The sequence below is a fragment of the Syngnathus acus genome, chromosome 24 (assembly GCF_901709675.1).
Source record: "Syngnathus acus chromosome 24, fSynAcu1.2, whole genome shotgun sequence".
Taxonomy (NCBI): domain Eukaryota; kingdom Metazoa; phylum Chordata; class Actinopteri; order Syngnathiformes; family Syngnathidae; genus Syngnathus; species Syngnathus acus.
The window spans coordinates 3387140-3402759 of record NC_051108.1 but is presented as its reverse complement, the minus strand read 5'-3'; the positions used below and the strand labels follow the sequence as shown (position 1 = coordinate 3402759).

At 41.0% G+C, this 15620-nt stretch overlaps 2 protein-coding genes across 8 annotated transcripts in view; one reads left to right on the top strand and one right to left on the bottom strand.

The window, feature by feature from the left end:
- Nucleotides 1-4957, top strand: part of LOC119117611 (nesprin-2) — a 29713-nt gene extending 24756 nt beyond the window's left edge. For all 7 annotated transcript variants that reach the window (XM_037243931.1, XM_037243930.1, XM_037243929.1 and 4 more), the window contains 10 exons: nt 15-206; nt 271-559; nt 1685-1809; nt 1897-2005; nt 2081-2277; nt 2444-2620; nt 2713-2841; nt 3234-3413; nt 3500-3567; nt 3770-4957. In XM_037243931.1, the coding sequence (XP_037099826.1) occupies nt 15-206; nt 271-559; nt 1685-1809; nt 1897-2005; nt 2081-2277; nt 2444-2620; nt 2713-2841; nt 3234-3413; nt 3500-3567; nt 3770-3977 (1674 nt within the window). In that variant the 3' untranslated portion in view covers nt 3978-4957. The remainder of the gene's footprint in view (nt 1-14; nt 207-270; nt 560-1684; nt 1810-1896; nt 2006-2080; nt 2278-2443; nt 2621-2712; nt 2842-3233; nt 3414-3499; nt 3568-3769) is intronic.
- On the bottom strand, nt 4731-14449 carry esr2a (estrogen receptor 2a). The gene is made up of 9 exons (XM_037243932.1): nt 14273-14449; nt 9768-10487; nt 9116-9276; nt 8935-9051; nt 8569-8868; nt 8245-8383; nt 7971-8104; nt 6306-6489; nt 4731-6191 (listed from the first exon to the last, which is right to left on the bottom strand). The coding sequence occupies exons 2-9, from the start codon at nt 10163-10165 to the stop codon at nt 5963-5965; spliced, it is 1662 nt and encodes a 553-aa protein (XP_037099827.1). The 5' UTR covers nt 10166-10487; nt 14273-14449; the 3' UTR covers nt 4731-5962.
- Nucleotides 14450-15620: the final 1171 nt, after the last annotated feature.

Sequence of the window (15620 nt, the reverse complement as noted above, 5' to 3'; positions counted from 1 at the left end):
CTTCCTTCACGCAGAGTTTCCAGAAGGAGATCATCTTCAACACGGAGCAGATTGATGGGCTGATAGTATTTGGCGAAAGTCTCATCCAGAAGAGTTCACCTCAGGATGCTGCGTTGATAGAGGAAGAACTGGAGGAGCTTCACTCCTACTGCCAGGAAGTTTTCAGCCGACTGGTTCGCTTCCATCAACGTCTCAGCCAGCCTCCGGTGAGGTCGATTTTTATGATTTATCAAATTGTCCCGTATTAGAGAAATGTATTTTTCAACTCAGATCATCGCAGAAGAACCAGAGACCTTTGGCAACACTTTTTCCTTGGAGTCCAGCTTAGAGCTGATTGGACGGCCCTGGCTTGGGCGGAGCCAAGGAAGCCTCCCGGCCACACCTTCGCACCTGCTGACCTTTCCGCTGGAGCAATCGGGGCGGGAGACACCTGTGAGTGTCGACTCCCTGCCATTAGAGTGGGACCATACCGGAGATGTCGGAGGGTCGTCCTCCCATGAGGATGACGAAGATGACGGAAGACACGATGAAGAGGGAATTTACTTCAGTGCGTTGTCAGGTGGGAAAATAAAAAGATTTTTATGATGTAGCCCTCCACGATATCAGGTGATGCTTTAATATATGATGTAATCTTGGCATATTTCTATTTTTTTTTTTTTTTTTTTTTTTTTTTTTTTTGCATATGGTTGCATTTTTTCTCTCTCGGTGAGATACAATCATTTCCTTCATTTCTGATTTTCTGATTTTATTTGCTCAGATGCCGCAAAAAAGTGAATTAGATTAGGATTGAAGAGTGTGCACATCTGTTGCAGGCTGCTTCCCGAAAGATGTTGCTTCTTTATTAGACTCATATTTTATTTTTTTTTATCCCAACAAATATTTTCTGGCTCATTTGCGTCTGCTGTCTCTTTGCTTCTTGTGGCCGCTTGAAAAGCCAAGTAACATTTTCACTCTCATTTTTCTATTCTGTGACACATTCTTGATTGAAAAAGTAGCACGAACCGGGTCAACGTGACGCTTTTATATCCTTTCACTAACTATAAACTTGTTTTTCATAATTCCTGATGAGGTTTCCTACATGTTCCTTCTAAATTGATTTTCGCTCCACCTCTCTCTTAGCTGCCAGTACTCGTGAGCTTTTATACTTCTGAGTCCTCCCTCTCTGTCAAAGTCAAAGTCAAAGTCAGCTTTATTGTCAATCCCTTCATATGTCAAGACACACAAAGAAAACCGAAATTCCGTTTCCTCCATCCCACGGTGACGAGACATACAAGTAGGCGACACAAAACGAAAACAAGAAGGCACAAACCATAAATAATAAATAATAAATAAAATAAAATGAGCGATGAATAAATAACAGACCAATAACCCATTAAATAAGGTAATGATAATAATTATTGAACAGCATCAGCCTCCATTTACTGTCCCCTTTTGTTGTCTTTTTCCGCAAGCTAATGTGCCCACTTTAGTTTTACAAATGTCATTTGTCTATTTTACTCAGTTTAATTTTTTCAGCTGCAACTTCACAGGCCATATTTGTTAACACTAATGAGACAAAAGCTTGAATAAAAAATGGTTGACAGAAAGGTATTAATTTTGTTTTTAAAAGAGGTAAAGATATTTTATCTAAATGGACTCAAGTGTATTATTTTCTATGGGTTCACTCTAAATGATTGTGTTTCAGTATCAAGCAGGTCGATGGGCGCCTATGAGTCTCCGATATGGCGATCACCAGAAGATGAAGAAACTGACGTTGGTGTAGGCAACGTTGAGGCTCCACCCACTCTCACCAGCACCCCTATAAACCAGGTCTATTCACAGATATTTTCCCACTAGGGCCAAATATGACTTTGTCGTGTATGGACGCTTGAAGATTTTGTTTTATCTTCATTACAGCAAATGTTCCAGTGTGGTGACAACATTCATAGAGTTTCTCTGATGCTAGATGAAGAGAAGCAGCCAAAGATTGGCTTGACTAACTTGGATGTCTCAGACAGTCAGTCGGGTGAGCAAAGCCTGCAAAGGATTAAACGACAACCCCCCCCCCCTCTCCTCTCAACTGATGTATCTGCTCTCCCAGGGGTGATTGAACGCTGGGAACTTCTCCAGGCTCAGTCCAGGAACGAGCAAGACAACGACCCCCAGCAAAATGTCACATCTGACCTCAATGATGTCATTTCCTGGTTAGACAATATTCATCCGGAACTAGACCGCCTCCACCAGTCGCATCCAAGCAACGGGATTGTTGACATGGCAACCAGAGCTAAAGAGATGAAGGTAAAATGTGAGGTCCAAAATGAAATAATTGCAAGCACGGCATCATGGAAATTGCAGACCTGGATCGTTAATTTAAGTTTATTTGTCGAGCCACATTGTGGTTTCTGCAATTAGTATTTTTAAAAGCAATGCTTTCATGGTTTTGTATTTCCTTTTTTTTTTTTAGGAGATGCAGAAAATGTTCACACACTACAAACCTATCATGCTGTCCGTCAATCTGCGTGCTCTGCAAGTCCCAGAGCAGCAGGAGAAGCTCGTTGATTTAAACCAAGCCTGGAGTCGAGCTTCTACACTTCTTCACCAGTGGGAGAACAATTTGAGAAGGACTCTGATGCGCTGCCAGGTGAGAAGTAGAAATTAGTTTTAATATGTTATCTTAATAGTCGATCAATAAAAGGCAAACTACTCCAAATTTAAAAACAATCCCTCATGCAGGAGTTTCATGAGAGCCTCCATTCTCTGCTGCTATGGCTGCCATGTGCCGAGAACAGACGCTACGAAGTGGACATCCTGGATCCAGAGACACCTGTCCAAATTCTTAAACCGCACCATCGCTCCCTCACGGTAAGTACATCGGTTACTCTCTGGAAAATGGACGTAAATAGACTGCTTTAAGATTTTATGCTTTAGCTTTCACTGAATTGAAGACTAATAGATAAAGTCAAGGACATAAAATTGTAAAATGAGATCAAGACGTGTAGCATTCCATCAACATAGAGTAGATATGCCAATTTGAATTATGCTTTGGACCATCATATGAAATGTTGCCGTTAGTTGTTGGCAGGATTCTTGGTAGTATAGTCCAAGTGACCTTAAAGGAACTGTTTTGTAAGTAGGTTTAGCTTCCCGTGACCCTGAACAGAATAAAGCTGGATGGAAATAGATAGCAATAAAAATTCTGTCCAACAAAATGTGTTTGTAATTTTAGTCAGATGTTGAACACTTGTGCTCTTCAGGCTCTGGTGGAGGAGCTTCTGGAGAGGCAGACCCAGCAGGCCTCCTTGCATACTCTGTGGTCTCAACTCCAACCAGAAGATGGGGACGAGGCTCAAGAGAAGCTCCACGTGACAGGCAGCAAATTGAAGTCGCTCCTAAATGATGTGACCAAAGACCTGAGGATCCTACAACACCGCCTGGTTAGCCAATTCCAACATCTTTTCGATTTGATTCGAATATGGTTATTTCTTCTGACATCTGAAAATATTTATCCATTTAAATGCAGGAGTGTGAGACTTACAGAGGTCAAAATATTCCTAGGGATTCTTCTGAGGATGTCAAACAAACAAAGAGGTACGAAAGTATCTCCTCGATGAGTGTTTGTCGTATGAGATTTTGAAATTGTTAATTAATGTGGGAAACATGTTTGAGCATATTGTTAGCATTTAACTTTTTAACTCTTGTAAAGTGACCTGAAAGGCGCTTCTAAATTAAATGTATTATTATTATTACAGTTTGTTAAATTCATTCCTATGTTTTGGTGTGTGCCACCCAGAGGGAAGAGAGACTCATCGCCACCTCGATCCTTTTTCTGTCGGGTCCTGCAAGCTGCTGTCCCGTTTCACCTCCTTCTCCTCTTCCTGCTGTTCCTCCCATGTTTGGTCCCCCGGACCGAGAGAGACTCGAGCTGCACCGTCGCCAACAACTTTGCCCGATCTTTTCATCCCATGTTACACTACACAAACGGACCCCCGCCCACCTGACTACTTTTAGAAGGAACAAAGGTAACGTTTTCCTAACACTGGCATCATCATAGTGATGAAGGGGTAGTTTTACAATGAAAAATATCCAAATATATATTTTTATGTATTTATTCTTGAAAAGACACACGGATTAAGTAGGAACAGAAGTATTGGGTCATCAAATACTTCACAGAATCATTTTTCAGTGATTTCTGCAACATTATTGGCATTAAATCTATCAAGTCCTAATTGTACTAGTTTAGAACATATTGTCTAAATTAATTGAATTAGACTTAAAATGTTTGCTAAAACTAAGTACAGAAATAATATAATGGTCTTGCATTTCTATGATTAACTTTTTGTTATGTCTATATATTTCGGTATATTAAAGAGCTTTAAGAGTTGTAAAAGGATTTTTTTAAATTATTGTCTGCATAATGAAGCAAACTCGGGAAGCTTACAATAAACTGATGTTTTTGCCAATGACACAATCATTTATTGTTGAAGTGTACTCTATGCGCATTTCAAAACAGACATGTTTACATTTATGAACATTTACGAAGCATGACTAGTATCTGTGTAACCTTTGACTTTTAAAAGCCGATCATATTGAAAACAAGCACTCTCCTCGCTGCTTACAGATATGAGTACTGTGTTTGTGAGATGATTCATGATTAACACATCGCCCAGCAGTCTTTTCACTAGAAATGTTACTAAGCAAGGTGGTCAAATAAGTAACCGCCAGATATAAAGCACTGATTATTCATGTTAAAATAGCACAAAGCAGACAGGCTGAACTGGTACATATTTTCAACCATGGCATTTTTTTTTTTTCTTTTCACTAAACATTCCGTGAACGTTTCATTATTTTTAACAGTGCATACAACAGCAATAGCCACATATAAAAATAATTGTGTTTTTTTTTTTTTTTTCCCTTAATCAAAATTCTAACAGGTAAGTGCAACTTTGTCAGAAATACAGTAGTGGTTATAAACTTAACCAAAAAAAAAAAAGTGAAGAAAATGCATTGAGCAAACTGGCAGAATTTTGATGGAAATTCTTTTTGAAATTTGTTCAGGCGGTTTTGTTTCTTTTATCACCTATGTAATAAAAGCTGAAAAAAAGATGTCTGAAGGACTGAGCTCTCTGCTACCGTGCACAATTTGGCATGTCATTGTAAACATTAAATGATAATTGAATGAGTGGTAATTTCAACCTATTGCATATTGCAATTAATGAGGTCGCCCTCTGCTGGCCATTTGGACAATCCTCCAGTTTTAAGGCACTTTGCATATTGGCTGATATTTGTCACTTAACTACATTTTGTGGGTTCTATCTAAATTGTCTTGGGCTTTATATTCAGGCAGACTCAATAAAAATCATCACGATTTCTTCTATTTTGTGTATCTGGTCCCAAATTATTTTATATAAAACAAATGGGTCGTCCAATTTTTAAGATTGTCTGAATTCATAGTTAAGGCAAATGTTAGTCATTCTTTTATTCCGTTTATCGAAATAGCAGGATTTAAGGCACTACCTTCAGTTTTATATAAAAGGGTCCTATTAGAATGTTCTTTAGAGGTAAACACGAAAGCACAGCAGCAGGAAAGATCGATCAAGACTAACAACATGGCCCAGAATAAAAGCGTCTCCAAGATGATCCCTGCACAGACCAATTGTGAGTTAAATAAACCGTCTTGTTATTTTTGTCTTGCACTGTGTATCGTGACTGAAATTTGATTATCTTTCCACAATAGAACCAGTTGTCATCTAATTAAGAACAAAGGTGGTATTTAATGGACTCGATGCGGTAAGGCAATAAATACAGGACTGCATGAGTTACATTTTGGATGATGTGCAAAGAAAATCATGAGATTGTACATTCAATGACTGAATCTGACTTCAGTCTTTTTTTTTTTTTCTTCTCTCTTTAAACCAGATTTTAGGCCAAGTGATGCAAATCATTGCATGTGAATGCGTTATAAAGCCAACTGGTGACTGAATGGCTACTGGGCATCACTGTTGTTGGTAGTGCAGCAATTTGAGGAGGCGCTTGTGGAACCTTCGTGATTGTTGGGAACCTCCTCCTGCTGCTCCGTGGCCTCCTGCTGCGAACCCCTCGTGGGCAGCCGGGAGCTGTGCACGATGTGGGCGTCCAACATCTCCAGCAGCAAGTCGTACAAAGGCACCATGTTCTTCATTTTCATGCAGTGGAGATGGTCCATCCCCTTGTTGCTGCGAGGTAAGACACAAATCATGGTTGGACACTTTGCATTCACACCCACCGATACTAAGAACCGATACTTGATGATGCTATTATGTATTTATCTCAGGTGTTTAATGGCTCACCTGACATGGCGGATATGTGAGAGCAGCATGAGCAGGTGAGCCAGACGGGTGTACTGCTGGCGGAACGTGAGGCCGGTTTTGGCGATAGCCCACACGAGGGCGTCCGTCACGGTATCGAGAAGACGCAGCAGCTTGGAGCGGCTCTGCAGCTCATCGCTGCCCTCAGAAGAGGTGAGGCACATGTCTGGGAACAAAAAAACACGTGTGACGGGAACGATTTTATTTCCGAATGGATGCTTTCTCCAGATCATTCCGAAAGGTATGACTCCGTGGTCCACCATAACAACATCGCTGATTAGATGTGAGGAGCGCTGTTTAAATATAGAGCAGTGCAAAAAAGGGATTTGGACTATTTGACCTTGATCGCGAGAGTGCTGATAAGCAACAAGCACTAATACCACAGCCATCTTGCAGCAGCTATCATTTTTAAAATGGATGGGATCGATTCAAGATCACATGACAAAGATGATTCCATTTATATTTGGCCAAGAGAAAATAGCCCACCTTTTTAACCTAATTTGAACCTGAGTAGCAAAGGTTAAATATTGCCTCTAAACAGCTTCAACCCATTTGATTTTTATGTCCACATGGAGATTCGTTCAAGCCCAACATCTGTTTTTGGTCTCTGTTAAAACTCCCGCGGGAACACTTCCATCCTTTCAGCAGCAAAATACATCAGAGGGTCTTCAGTCAGTCAGTCGATAGCTACCTGAACTCTTTTACTGTTTCATGGTGAGTGAGAACATTTAGCGCGTTTCCTCTGCTTTTAGCGTCAACAGATATGAATACAATCTTTTTAGCACTTTTTTTGATCACACAATATTTGTGTCAAATCATTTTGATGATTATTTACAACTTGGAAGGATCTGGAGTTATTTTTTATTTCTTCCCCGCTCGCAGCACTGAAACACATTAAACAGTAACTATAAAATGAAAACAGCCCGTTTAATGACTTCTTTGGGCTTGTAAAATAAAATGTTGAAACCAAGAATCTCATAAACTGTGACTTTTGATAAATTGTTTTCCATAAAAAAAAGCCTTCACTGAAATCTCTTGTCATTCAGAAGTTGTATAAATGTCTCTCTTTCAAGAATCGGATTTCATACGCTTGAAAATTGACTTTTTATTTGTGTACAAAAGTTGGGTCTCTGGCTTGGCTGCCAAGTCATCAAGGGGTAAAATAAAACAAGCGCATAAATCTTTTTACGTGCCTATTTCTGAAAATGTGTAATTGAGCGAGCTGTTCTGCTGCTCCATGGGCGGAAGTATTTTATCTGAACATTTTCTCATCACCTCCAAGAAGACCCGTATTGTTCGCCCGCTGGGCTGATTCTCCGAGAGCTCTTTCAAATTAGTCCAGATATATTCATGAAATCTTTTTTTTTTTTTCGACGTAGCACTACATGTGCTTTCCAGTAACACAAATTCATTTTATTTTCTGACTCACAGCTAATACACCAATGATGAGAAATTATGAAGCTGTGCTGGGGGAAGATGGTGCAAAAAAAAAAACACAAAGCCTGTTCAGGTTTGTGAGTTGAGGCACCTCAGAGCTTGTTGTAACTTGACCACATCACACATAAAAACATTCGGCGAGGGTACGGCTGGACACGTATGTAGCAGCGCCAGTGTGTGTGTGTGTGTCTGGCTTTTGTGTTGACTCACTGGAGTTAAGGAGGATCATGGCCTTGAGGCAGACATACTCCTCCCTCTGCAGCTTGAGTTCTCTCACCCTGGATGTGGCGGCGAGGAGCATGTCAAAGATCTCCACAAAGCCCTGGACGCAGCTGCCCTCTTCTCTGCCGCACAAACACAATCATTGTTATTTCCGCTTAATAGGAAAGTAAAAACTTTTTGGGGGAACAGACAGTAAACGTATTGTAAGCATTCAAATATTTCCGTGGAGCTTGTTATTTGGTGAGAACTTGGAACAAAATACCTGCTCAGACTGAGGTCAGGTGAGAAGATGAGTTTCCCTGGATGGTTGACTGACCTCCACATCAGTCCTATCATTAGCACCTCCAGCCAGCAGCACTCCAACATGTGCACCTGGTCCAGAAGACTGAGCTCCACAAACCCTGAAGAGGTCACAGTGGAGCATGTGTGTAACGCTGACATGCCGAACATCTGATGAGGGCCATTTTTTCGGATATGGGAAGTCAAACAACTGCATGAGCATATCATTTTTAATTTCTCTCTAAGGATTGGTGCTCGACTATCCAAAACATCTGTTCTGGTTCCCGACAGATCCAGACACACCTACCTGGGATCTTCTTGGCCCAGCTGATCATGTGAACCAGCTCCTTATCAGCGAGGTTAGTCAGAGACATCATGACGTTGGCTTCGGTGAGTGGTCTCCTTATATCCTTCATCAGGTAAATCTCAGGTGGCTCCGCCTCCATTATTTGCTGTATTAGCTGCTCCGGGGTCAAAGCGGGTGGGTTGAGCTCGGTAATGGCCGCCGGTTCCGTTAACGCCGGTGCTCCGTTAGTCTTGCTGTGCGAGGACAAGCTCACGCGCCGCCTCTGCTGGTTCCTGTAGTTTCCACGCTCTTTGCGCATGCCTGACAACACAAGATAAAAAAAAAATGAGAAAAATGTGATATAAAAGATGTTCAAATGTGGCTTACCACATTTGGTCATGCCAGCTTCATAGCACTTGCGAAGACGACACGCCTGACAGCTCTTACGACGGTTCTTGTCGATGGTACACTGATTGGTTGCCGGGCAGATGTAGTCGTTATGGCCTGAATCGGAGATGAAAGTCAAGTCCAATATTCCATGACTGACAAGTGTTTCTGTTTGCTTCACCTTGAATGCTCCTCTTAAAGAAGGCCTTACATCCTTCACAAGACCAGACGCCGTAATGGTAGCCTGAGGCATAGTCCTGGCAAACAGCACAGAAGTGGAGGTCTGCTTTCCCGCCCGATGACACCACGACTTCCTCGCTCTCCTGGGAACGCCGGCGCTTGCTAACAAACGATAAAAGCTTACTGTGGTGTACACTACAGGAGACATGCAAATCAGGTCAGAGTTCAAAATGAATATTCTCCACGATTAGAGAGTTGATCTTGGTAGGCACTTGTTGCAAAGCTCAGTAGGACATAGTGGCAATTTTGGGATGATAAGAAACCTGTTGTTTAAAAATACGACCTGAAGAAGAGAATTGTGAACAGTACTGTGTTGAATTCTTGGATTGGATACCGTTTAAAATCATCTGAATTCTTGCTCTGGTGGAGATTGATCCAACATTGTGATGTTTATAGACCTGACAAAGTACATATGCAGATTGGACCTTGGACAGAAGCTATCTCAATCACTTCAGAATGGAAACTATCTTAGTATCAAATCAATAGTCCAAAGTTAAAATCAATATATATAATTATACATATATGCATCGTATTCTATATATTTATCAGGAAGGGTAATTGGTGACAGAACAACAAATGATGTCATGTCCTACCTGGCAGTCAACTCACAGTCACCTGGTGATAACTCCACCCATGGACTTTGACCAGGCTGGCTCTGCTGTGGCCGTGCCTGGGAAGGGTGCAGCGGTCCGGGCGGGCCCATATGCCCGTGACCTGGCCAGAATAAGGAGGGCCTTAGGGACTGGTGCACAGGTGAGCAGTCTGAAAGCCCTGGCCCAGTGTAGAAGATAGTTGGACTGTAGAAAGGGATGGTGGTAAAGTCATGGCTGAGGTCGGTGTAAGGGGAGGGAATACAGATGGGCTGGCTGGTTTCGATGGACAGACCCGGCGGGGAGGAGGCGTTGTGGATGGGGGAGAGGATGCGGCAGCCCACTCGGCTGGAGTCCACCTCCTGGAGCTGAAGGAGGGGCTGACCCTTGTCTGTGGCCATCCCAACTACAAGAATGTCTTTCTAAGAATGGAAATCCTACATCATCCATGTAGGATAATACAATCTAGGATGCAATGCCGCTCTAATGTAAATCTCCTTTACTGGTTAACTTGACAGACTAATTCTAGTTGTCCAGTGACTTGGTTGGTCTTAACTATAATCACTGCGGACTTCCACTGTTAGGATGCAGCCTATACATAATGAAGATGTGTAGCTTGGGTTGATAATCCATAACATCCGGGAATTAAGAGAATGCCGTAGGAGGGACCATGTTTAATGCTTAGACCAGCCATGAAGACTCACAGAGGCAGAAGGGGCATCCCTGCAAGAAAAACAAACTTGTTTAAAAAAAAAAAAGCCATGAGAGCGTGTTGTAGCAGAACATGTCACAGCACAGTTGACCTTTTGTACCAAACGGATAACCAATGCAATTTTTAAACTTGTGAGCCATTGTCCTCAAGTGCCCCAAGGGACTGTAAATATATTTCTCGTTGCGTTGCGTATTGTAAACAATATTTTGCACACGCTGTCAAATACAAACTGCTCATTTCTCAAAGTCTTAACACTGTTGACAATACATTAAAAAAAAGCGCACCTTATTTGTTTAACCCTACTCTTGACTTTTCCTTTGGAATTTTTTGTCTTTGTTAAATCCTAGTCCTAGCTTTATGTGAGGAGGAACTTGAAAGTAAGGAAATTGATTCCAAAGTGTAACCACTTTGTGGGTTTTTTTTTGTTAGTGAATAAGCATTAAATACACCCAACACTTTGAGGTCTCTCAATGAAAAACGATACAGTCTCCGGACCAAGTTTAATGGGGCCCTCCTAAGCCTACTTTACAACAAAAAACAGTAAAATTGTAATATAATTATTATTAATAATATTAAAAGCTGCATTTTCTTTGCTGTAGAATCCTTTTCTGTGTATTCAAATCCATTTCAAAGCCACAAGCAATCTTATCAAAGTGACTATTGTTAAAGGTCAAACATCTTTTCTGCTCTAATGTTCAATTTGCTTGCTACTTTGCATATTTTACTCGTCATTAGCCAGAAGAGGAAATATGATTTATAATGTACTTTAGACAAACACCTGTTAGATCGATATGCAACACACACACATAGCGGATCCCAGGAAAGTAACGAACATGTTCGTTTGCTTTTACAACATCTGATACAGCAATACCCGGCAGAGTTAATCATTCCTGGCTGGCAGCTGTCTCGTCTTCACTCCCGGTTGGAGAACATTCTTTGCTCCTTTTTGGCATGGCTTTCATTTATTGTCAGTTTATTCCCACTCGTGTGAAGGTTAACCACGTACTGAGGAGTGATCTATCTATTCGAACTTCACACCATGTCAGTATCGTCATTTGATAAAATGTTCAAATCTATTATACATTGACGTTAAGCGAGAGAACGTTCCCAGAACACGGTGACCCTGTGAAGTGTTCACCGATTAGTAGTAAGGAACACTTCTTCAAAGTTGCAACAACAAAACGAAACAATGGGAAAGACAATGAACCAGCTTCAGGTTAGAATTATAATTTCAATTTATTGTTCTTATTTCAGATGTGCATTTGTTCTCCCATAATATAAATAACAAAGAAAACAACATTTTGCAGACATCAATCTTATATATTGTATTAGTTATTATTTGTCAGGATTCCACTTTGAATGTAAATTTACTGTGCCTTTGTTTCTGCAGTATTTTTTAGACTTGTGTACTGTACACACATGTAAACAGAGTGATATCTGATACAAGTCACATGAAAGTTCACAAAAGAGAGCCAACAGGAGACAAACACGACAGACTGCATAGTCTGCAGGCTTAACACTCCCCCCATTACATATGTAGAACCTTATAAGCTTGGATTTTTTTTCATTGGGGCGTAAATATATTTTTGCTGTGTGTATTTCAAAATAAAACTCTAATTTTGGTGATGATCATGTGATCATTTCATACGACAGTGATCCAGTGGCGGGGGGTCAACAACATTTACTTTGAAAACGATCCAATTATGGTAGACGGATCAAAGTGAGCCGGTTCAACTTTACCTCAGTCACCAGGGAGTTTATCAAGTCACCAAACAAAGTGAAAGAAGTACGCGGAGTTTGAAATTTAACACCGACTAACAGCGAACTAATTTAACCGACGTTGGTCTGATCGCAGAAGTAATTCAATACCAAAGCTTTTTGCTGTCATTGACTTTCCTGTGCGTTTGCACAAACAATAAGTTCACAAAAACCGCAGTCTTGTTCCATTACGTTTCGAATAAACTTAAGTCTGATTCCAACTAAGTGACTACTAAATCAAATGAGTCACACTAGACGAACAACAAAATAAAAAAATAAAAAACCACGGCAGGACTGTGCTTCTTAAATCACCATTTGGGGGTAAACGCAGATGTGGAGTTTACCCGCCTTTGCTAGAAGCTTTGACCTTGACTTTAAAGCTGCCTCCCCTCTTGACAAACATGCATTGTGTGTCTGGGGGGAGGGGGGGGGCATGTTTGTACTAAACTGTTTATAGGCAAATAATGATAAATATTAAAAAGCTAAAGTTGCAAATTCACTGGTATCTAAATGGGGGCTCATTCCAAAGTTTTAATTAAATATAATATATCAAACTTGAACACCTGCATGCTACATTAATTACATTTGCAAATATTTCACAGACGCGCTCACTCCCACCCTTTGCACAAAAGGTCAGCGCCAAATAAAGTCAAACTATAAATGACATGCCTTTTCCCAGCCATTAAAGACAAGTCCATGCTTTGAAGACAAAAGCTCAAGGCCGATGCCGTTTCCCATCCATCCCTCCCAGATAAAACCTCCCCGCCTCCTTAATATAGCGGATATGAAACGGCTGTGCACCAAGAAGCTGCACCTTCCTCCGTTAAGGAGTGAATGGTGGTCCGTGCCAGCCAGTGGGAGTAAATAGTGGGAGAATTTTAATAAAAAAAAATAACTGCCGTGTTGATAACCCACACAGAAAGTGGAGCTTGACGCTATTCCCCCGTTATTTGTTACTGTTGCCAACTTTGTATGATTTGGGTCATGTTTTTGAAATCTTCTCAAACCCCCAACCCAAATGTAGATGTGGATTTTAGAAGGGTCCTGGCTGGTTCAGCAATAGCAGTTGAGTTCATCTGGGGACTAAATAAATGCATTATTACAAGATAATAATGGGATTCTATTTTATTAAGTATTTATTAAGGGATTTTATTAAGTCTTTTAATGACAGATGGTGGCTTTCGATTACAAGACAGGATTGATTTGTTGTACGCGCAGGGCGCTACTAATTCTTTAAACGATGATGACAATCATTAAATTTCAGCAAACTGAGATTACGGAAAGTACATTTACCTTTGTACCAGCTGTCAGTCCCAAATAATAATTTCCAAACTGTTAGAATTAATGATAAGACAAACTATCACGTGACATCAATTTCCTGCGGAGTAAGGGGCCGTGAGAATAATATCTGCATCAGCGAGACATCGGGGAAAAAAAATCAAACAACCACAGTCGTGCAAAATGCCCACCCTCCCAAAAAAATGCATGAATAGATGCATCATGACAGTTCCAACAAAGAGAACAAAAATATGAATTATCTCCCCAGCGTGCTTGAGTGATATCAGGCTGCAGTTTACACTCGATAAGTCCTGATTGAAATGTTCTCATAAGGCTTGTTTAATTTTAATGACCCCCACACCTTCCGATTGTTATTGCACTCAAGAAGAACCACGTGTGCAGTAAACAAACGTTTTTCAAACGCGACTATGTGGCACTCCTTGCACTCAGACGACAACATTATTAAGGTGATAAAGACCAGAACACCTCATAAAGTATTATTACTGTTAACTCTGAAAGATTCTCTGCTCGCACTGGTGAGCTCTTGCAGGACTGTTATCTATCTGTCACCTGTTTAACCAAAGAGTGGCGTTTAAGTGTCATCGGAATAATCACGAACGCTCCGGGCCTTCATTTGTTGCGTGAGCAGAAAATGTTTGACATGCAGTGGCTGTAGATTCCCCGGGACTTGAGCGGAACCTTGCCCGTGCAAGGCGGAATTGTAATGTATATTAAAAATAATAATAATAGCAACACTCACCTCCGCTGCCAGATGGGGCAGCTGCATAAAGTTGTTGCGACAAGCTTGACCACGACAAGTCACTCCGCAAAATACTCAAGTATGAGATAACATGAGCACTCGCCGAATGATTGCGTTCAAAACAACCAACTGGCAAATCCAGCCCGAAACCAGAGGGACTTCACTGGAACCTGGTCAAAGGAACCATAGTAAGTTGCGCAAGATCCGGTTCGTCCCTCCAAAATAAGGTGATTATTTTGTTTTGTCAAGTGGTCCTAACTAATTTGGTTTGTGTGTGGATTCGTTTTGGATACAAAAAAGAACACATCTCAAATGAGCGTGCTTATTTTCTTAACTGTAAGGTTTCTTTATTAGTTGCTCTTTCTATGACCACGAAACCTCTGAAGTAGACCACTGCAAGATAACCATTTATTTTAACCCCACAAATTTAAAGAAAAATTTAAAAAGCCTGCTACCTAAAAACACATCCAGTCTTCCTGATATTTGCATGTGCCCTAGTTGTGATTGCCATTTTTCAGAATATCAGCTCATGCAGGTCACCCATCACCCTAATGAGAACAAGTGCTATGAAAGTTGGAAGGTGGTATATTTACATAATAATCAAATAGATGTACTTGCCAGGTGCTGTGTGTTGCTGTAAACATGGTAATCCTTGTTGCTGATGTGTACTGGGAGCAAATGAATGCTCAGCACTGTTTAAACTGAATTATGAATCATTGCACAACAGGAGAATTCGCTCAGACCGAGGTGCAGGATCCAGATTTTTTTTTTTGTTGATTTCACAACTGGGCACGTTGGAGTAGTAGTTGGCATTACGGCCTTATGAGGTTCTTTGTTCTTATATGGAGTTTGCGTATTCTCCCTTGTGCTTGCGTGGGCTGTCCAGGATGCTCCAGCTTCCTCCCACATTCCCTCCGAAATTGCACGTTTGGTCAGTTTAATACTTAACTACCAAAGTGTGTCGGTGTATGTGAGAATTGCTGGTTGTCAATCTATTCCCTGCAAATGACAGAGTGAACAAAAATATAAATCATCGCACAATGGAGGAAGAGTACAAGCAAGCTGAGGTCATTAAATGATTCAAATAATGTACAAAGTTGTCCCCTACTGCTGAGTTGTAGTGAGCAAGGCCGCAAACATTGCTCCGACATCCCCGTAATGATCTCTAGGGGGCATATTTGTATTTCTAGTTTTCTATAAACTGCTGTGATGTCATATATTAGTCCTGGATTTCTTTGGCCGACATTTTAGATCTCTCCATTATTAGACAACTTCTCATTACTCGAACTGAATGAACGAGCTAACTCGAAGGAGGTGTGGCCGCTACTTTCCTCTCAGCTCATTAGTT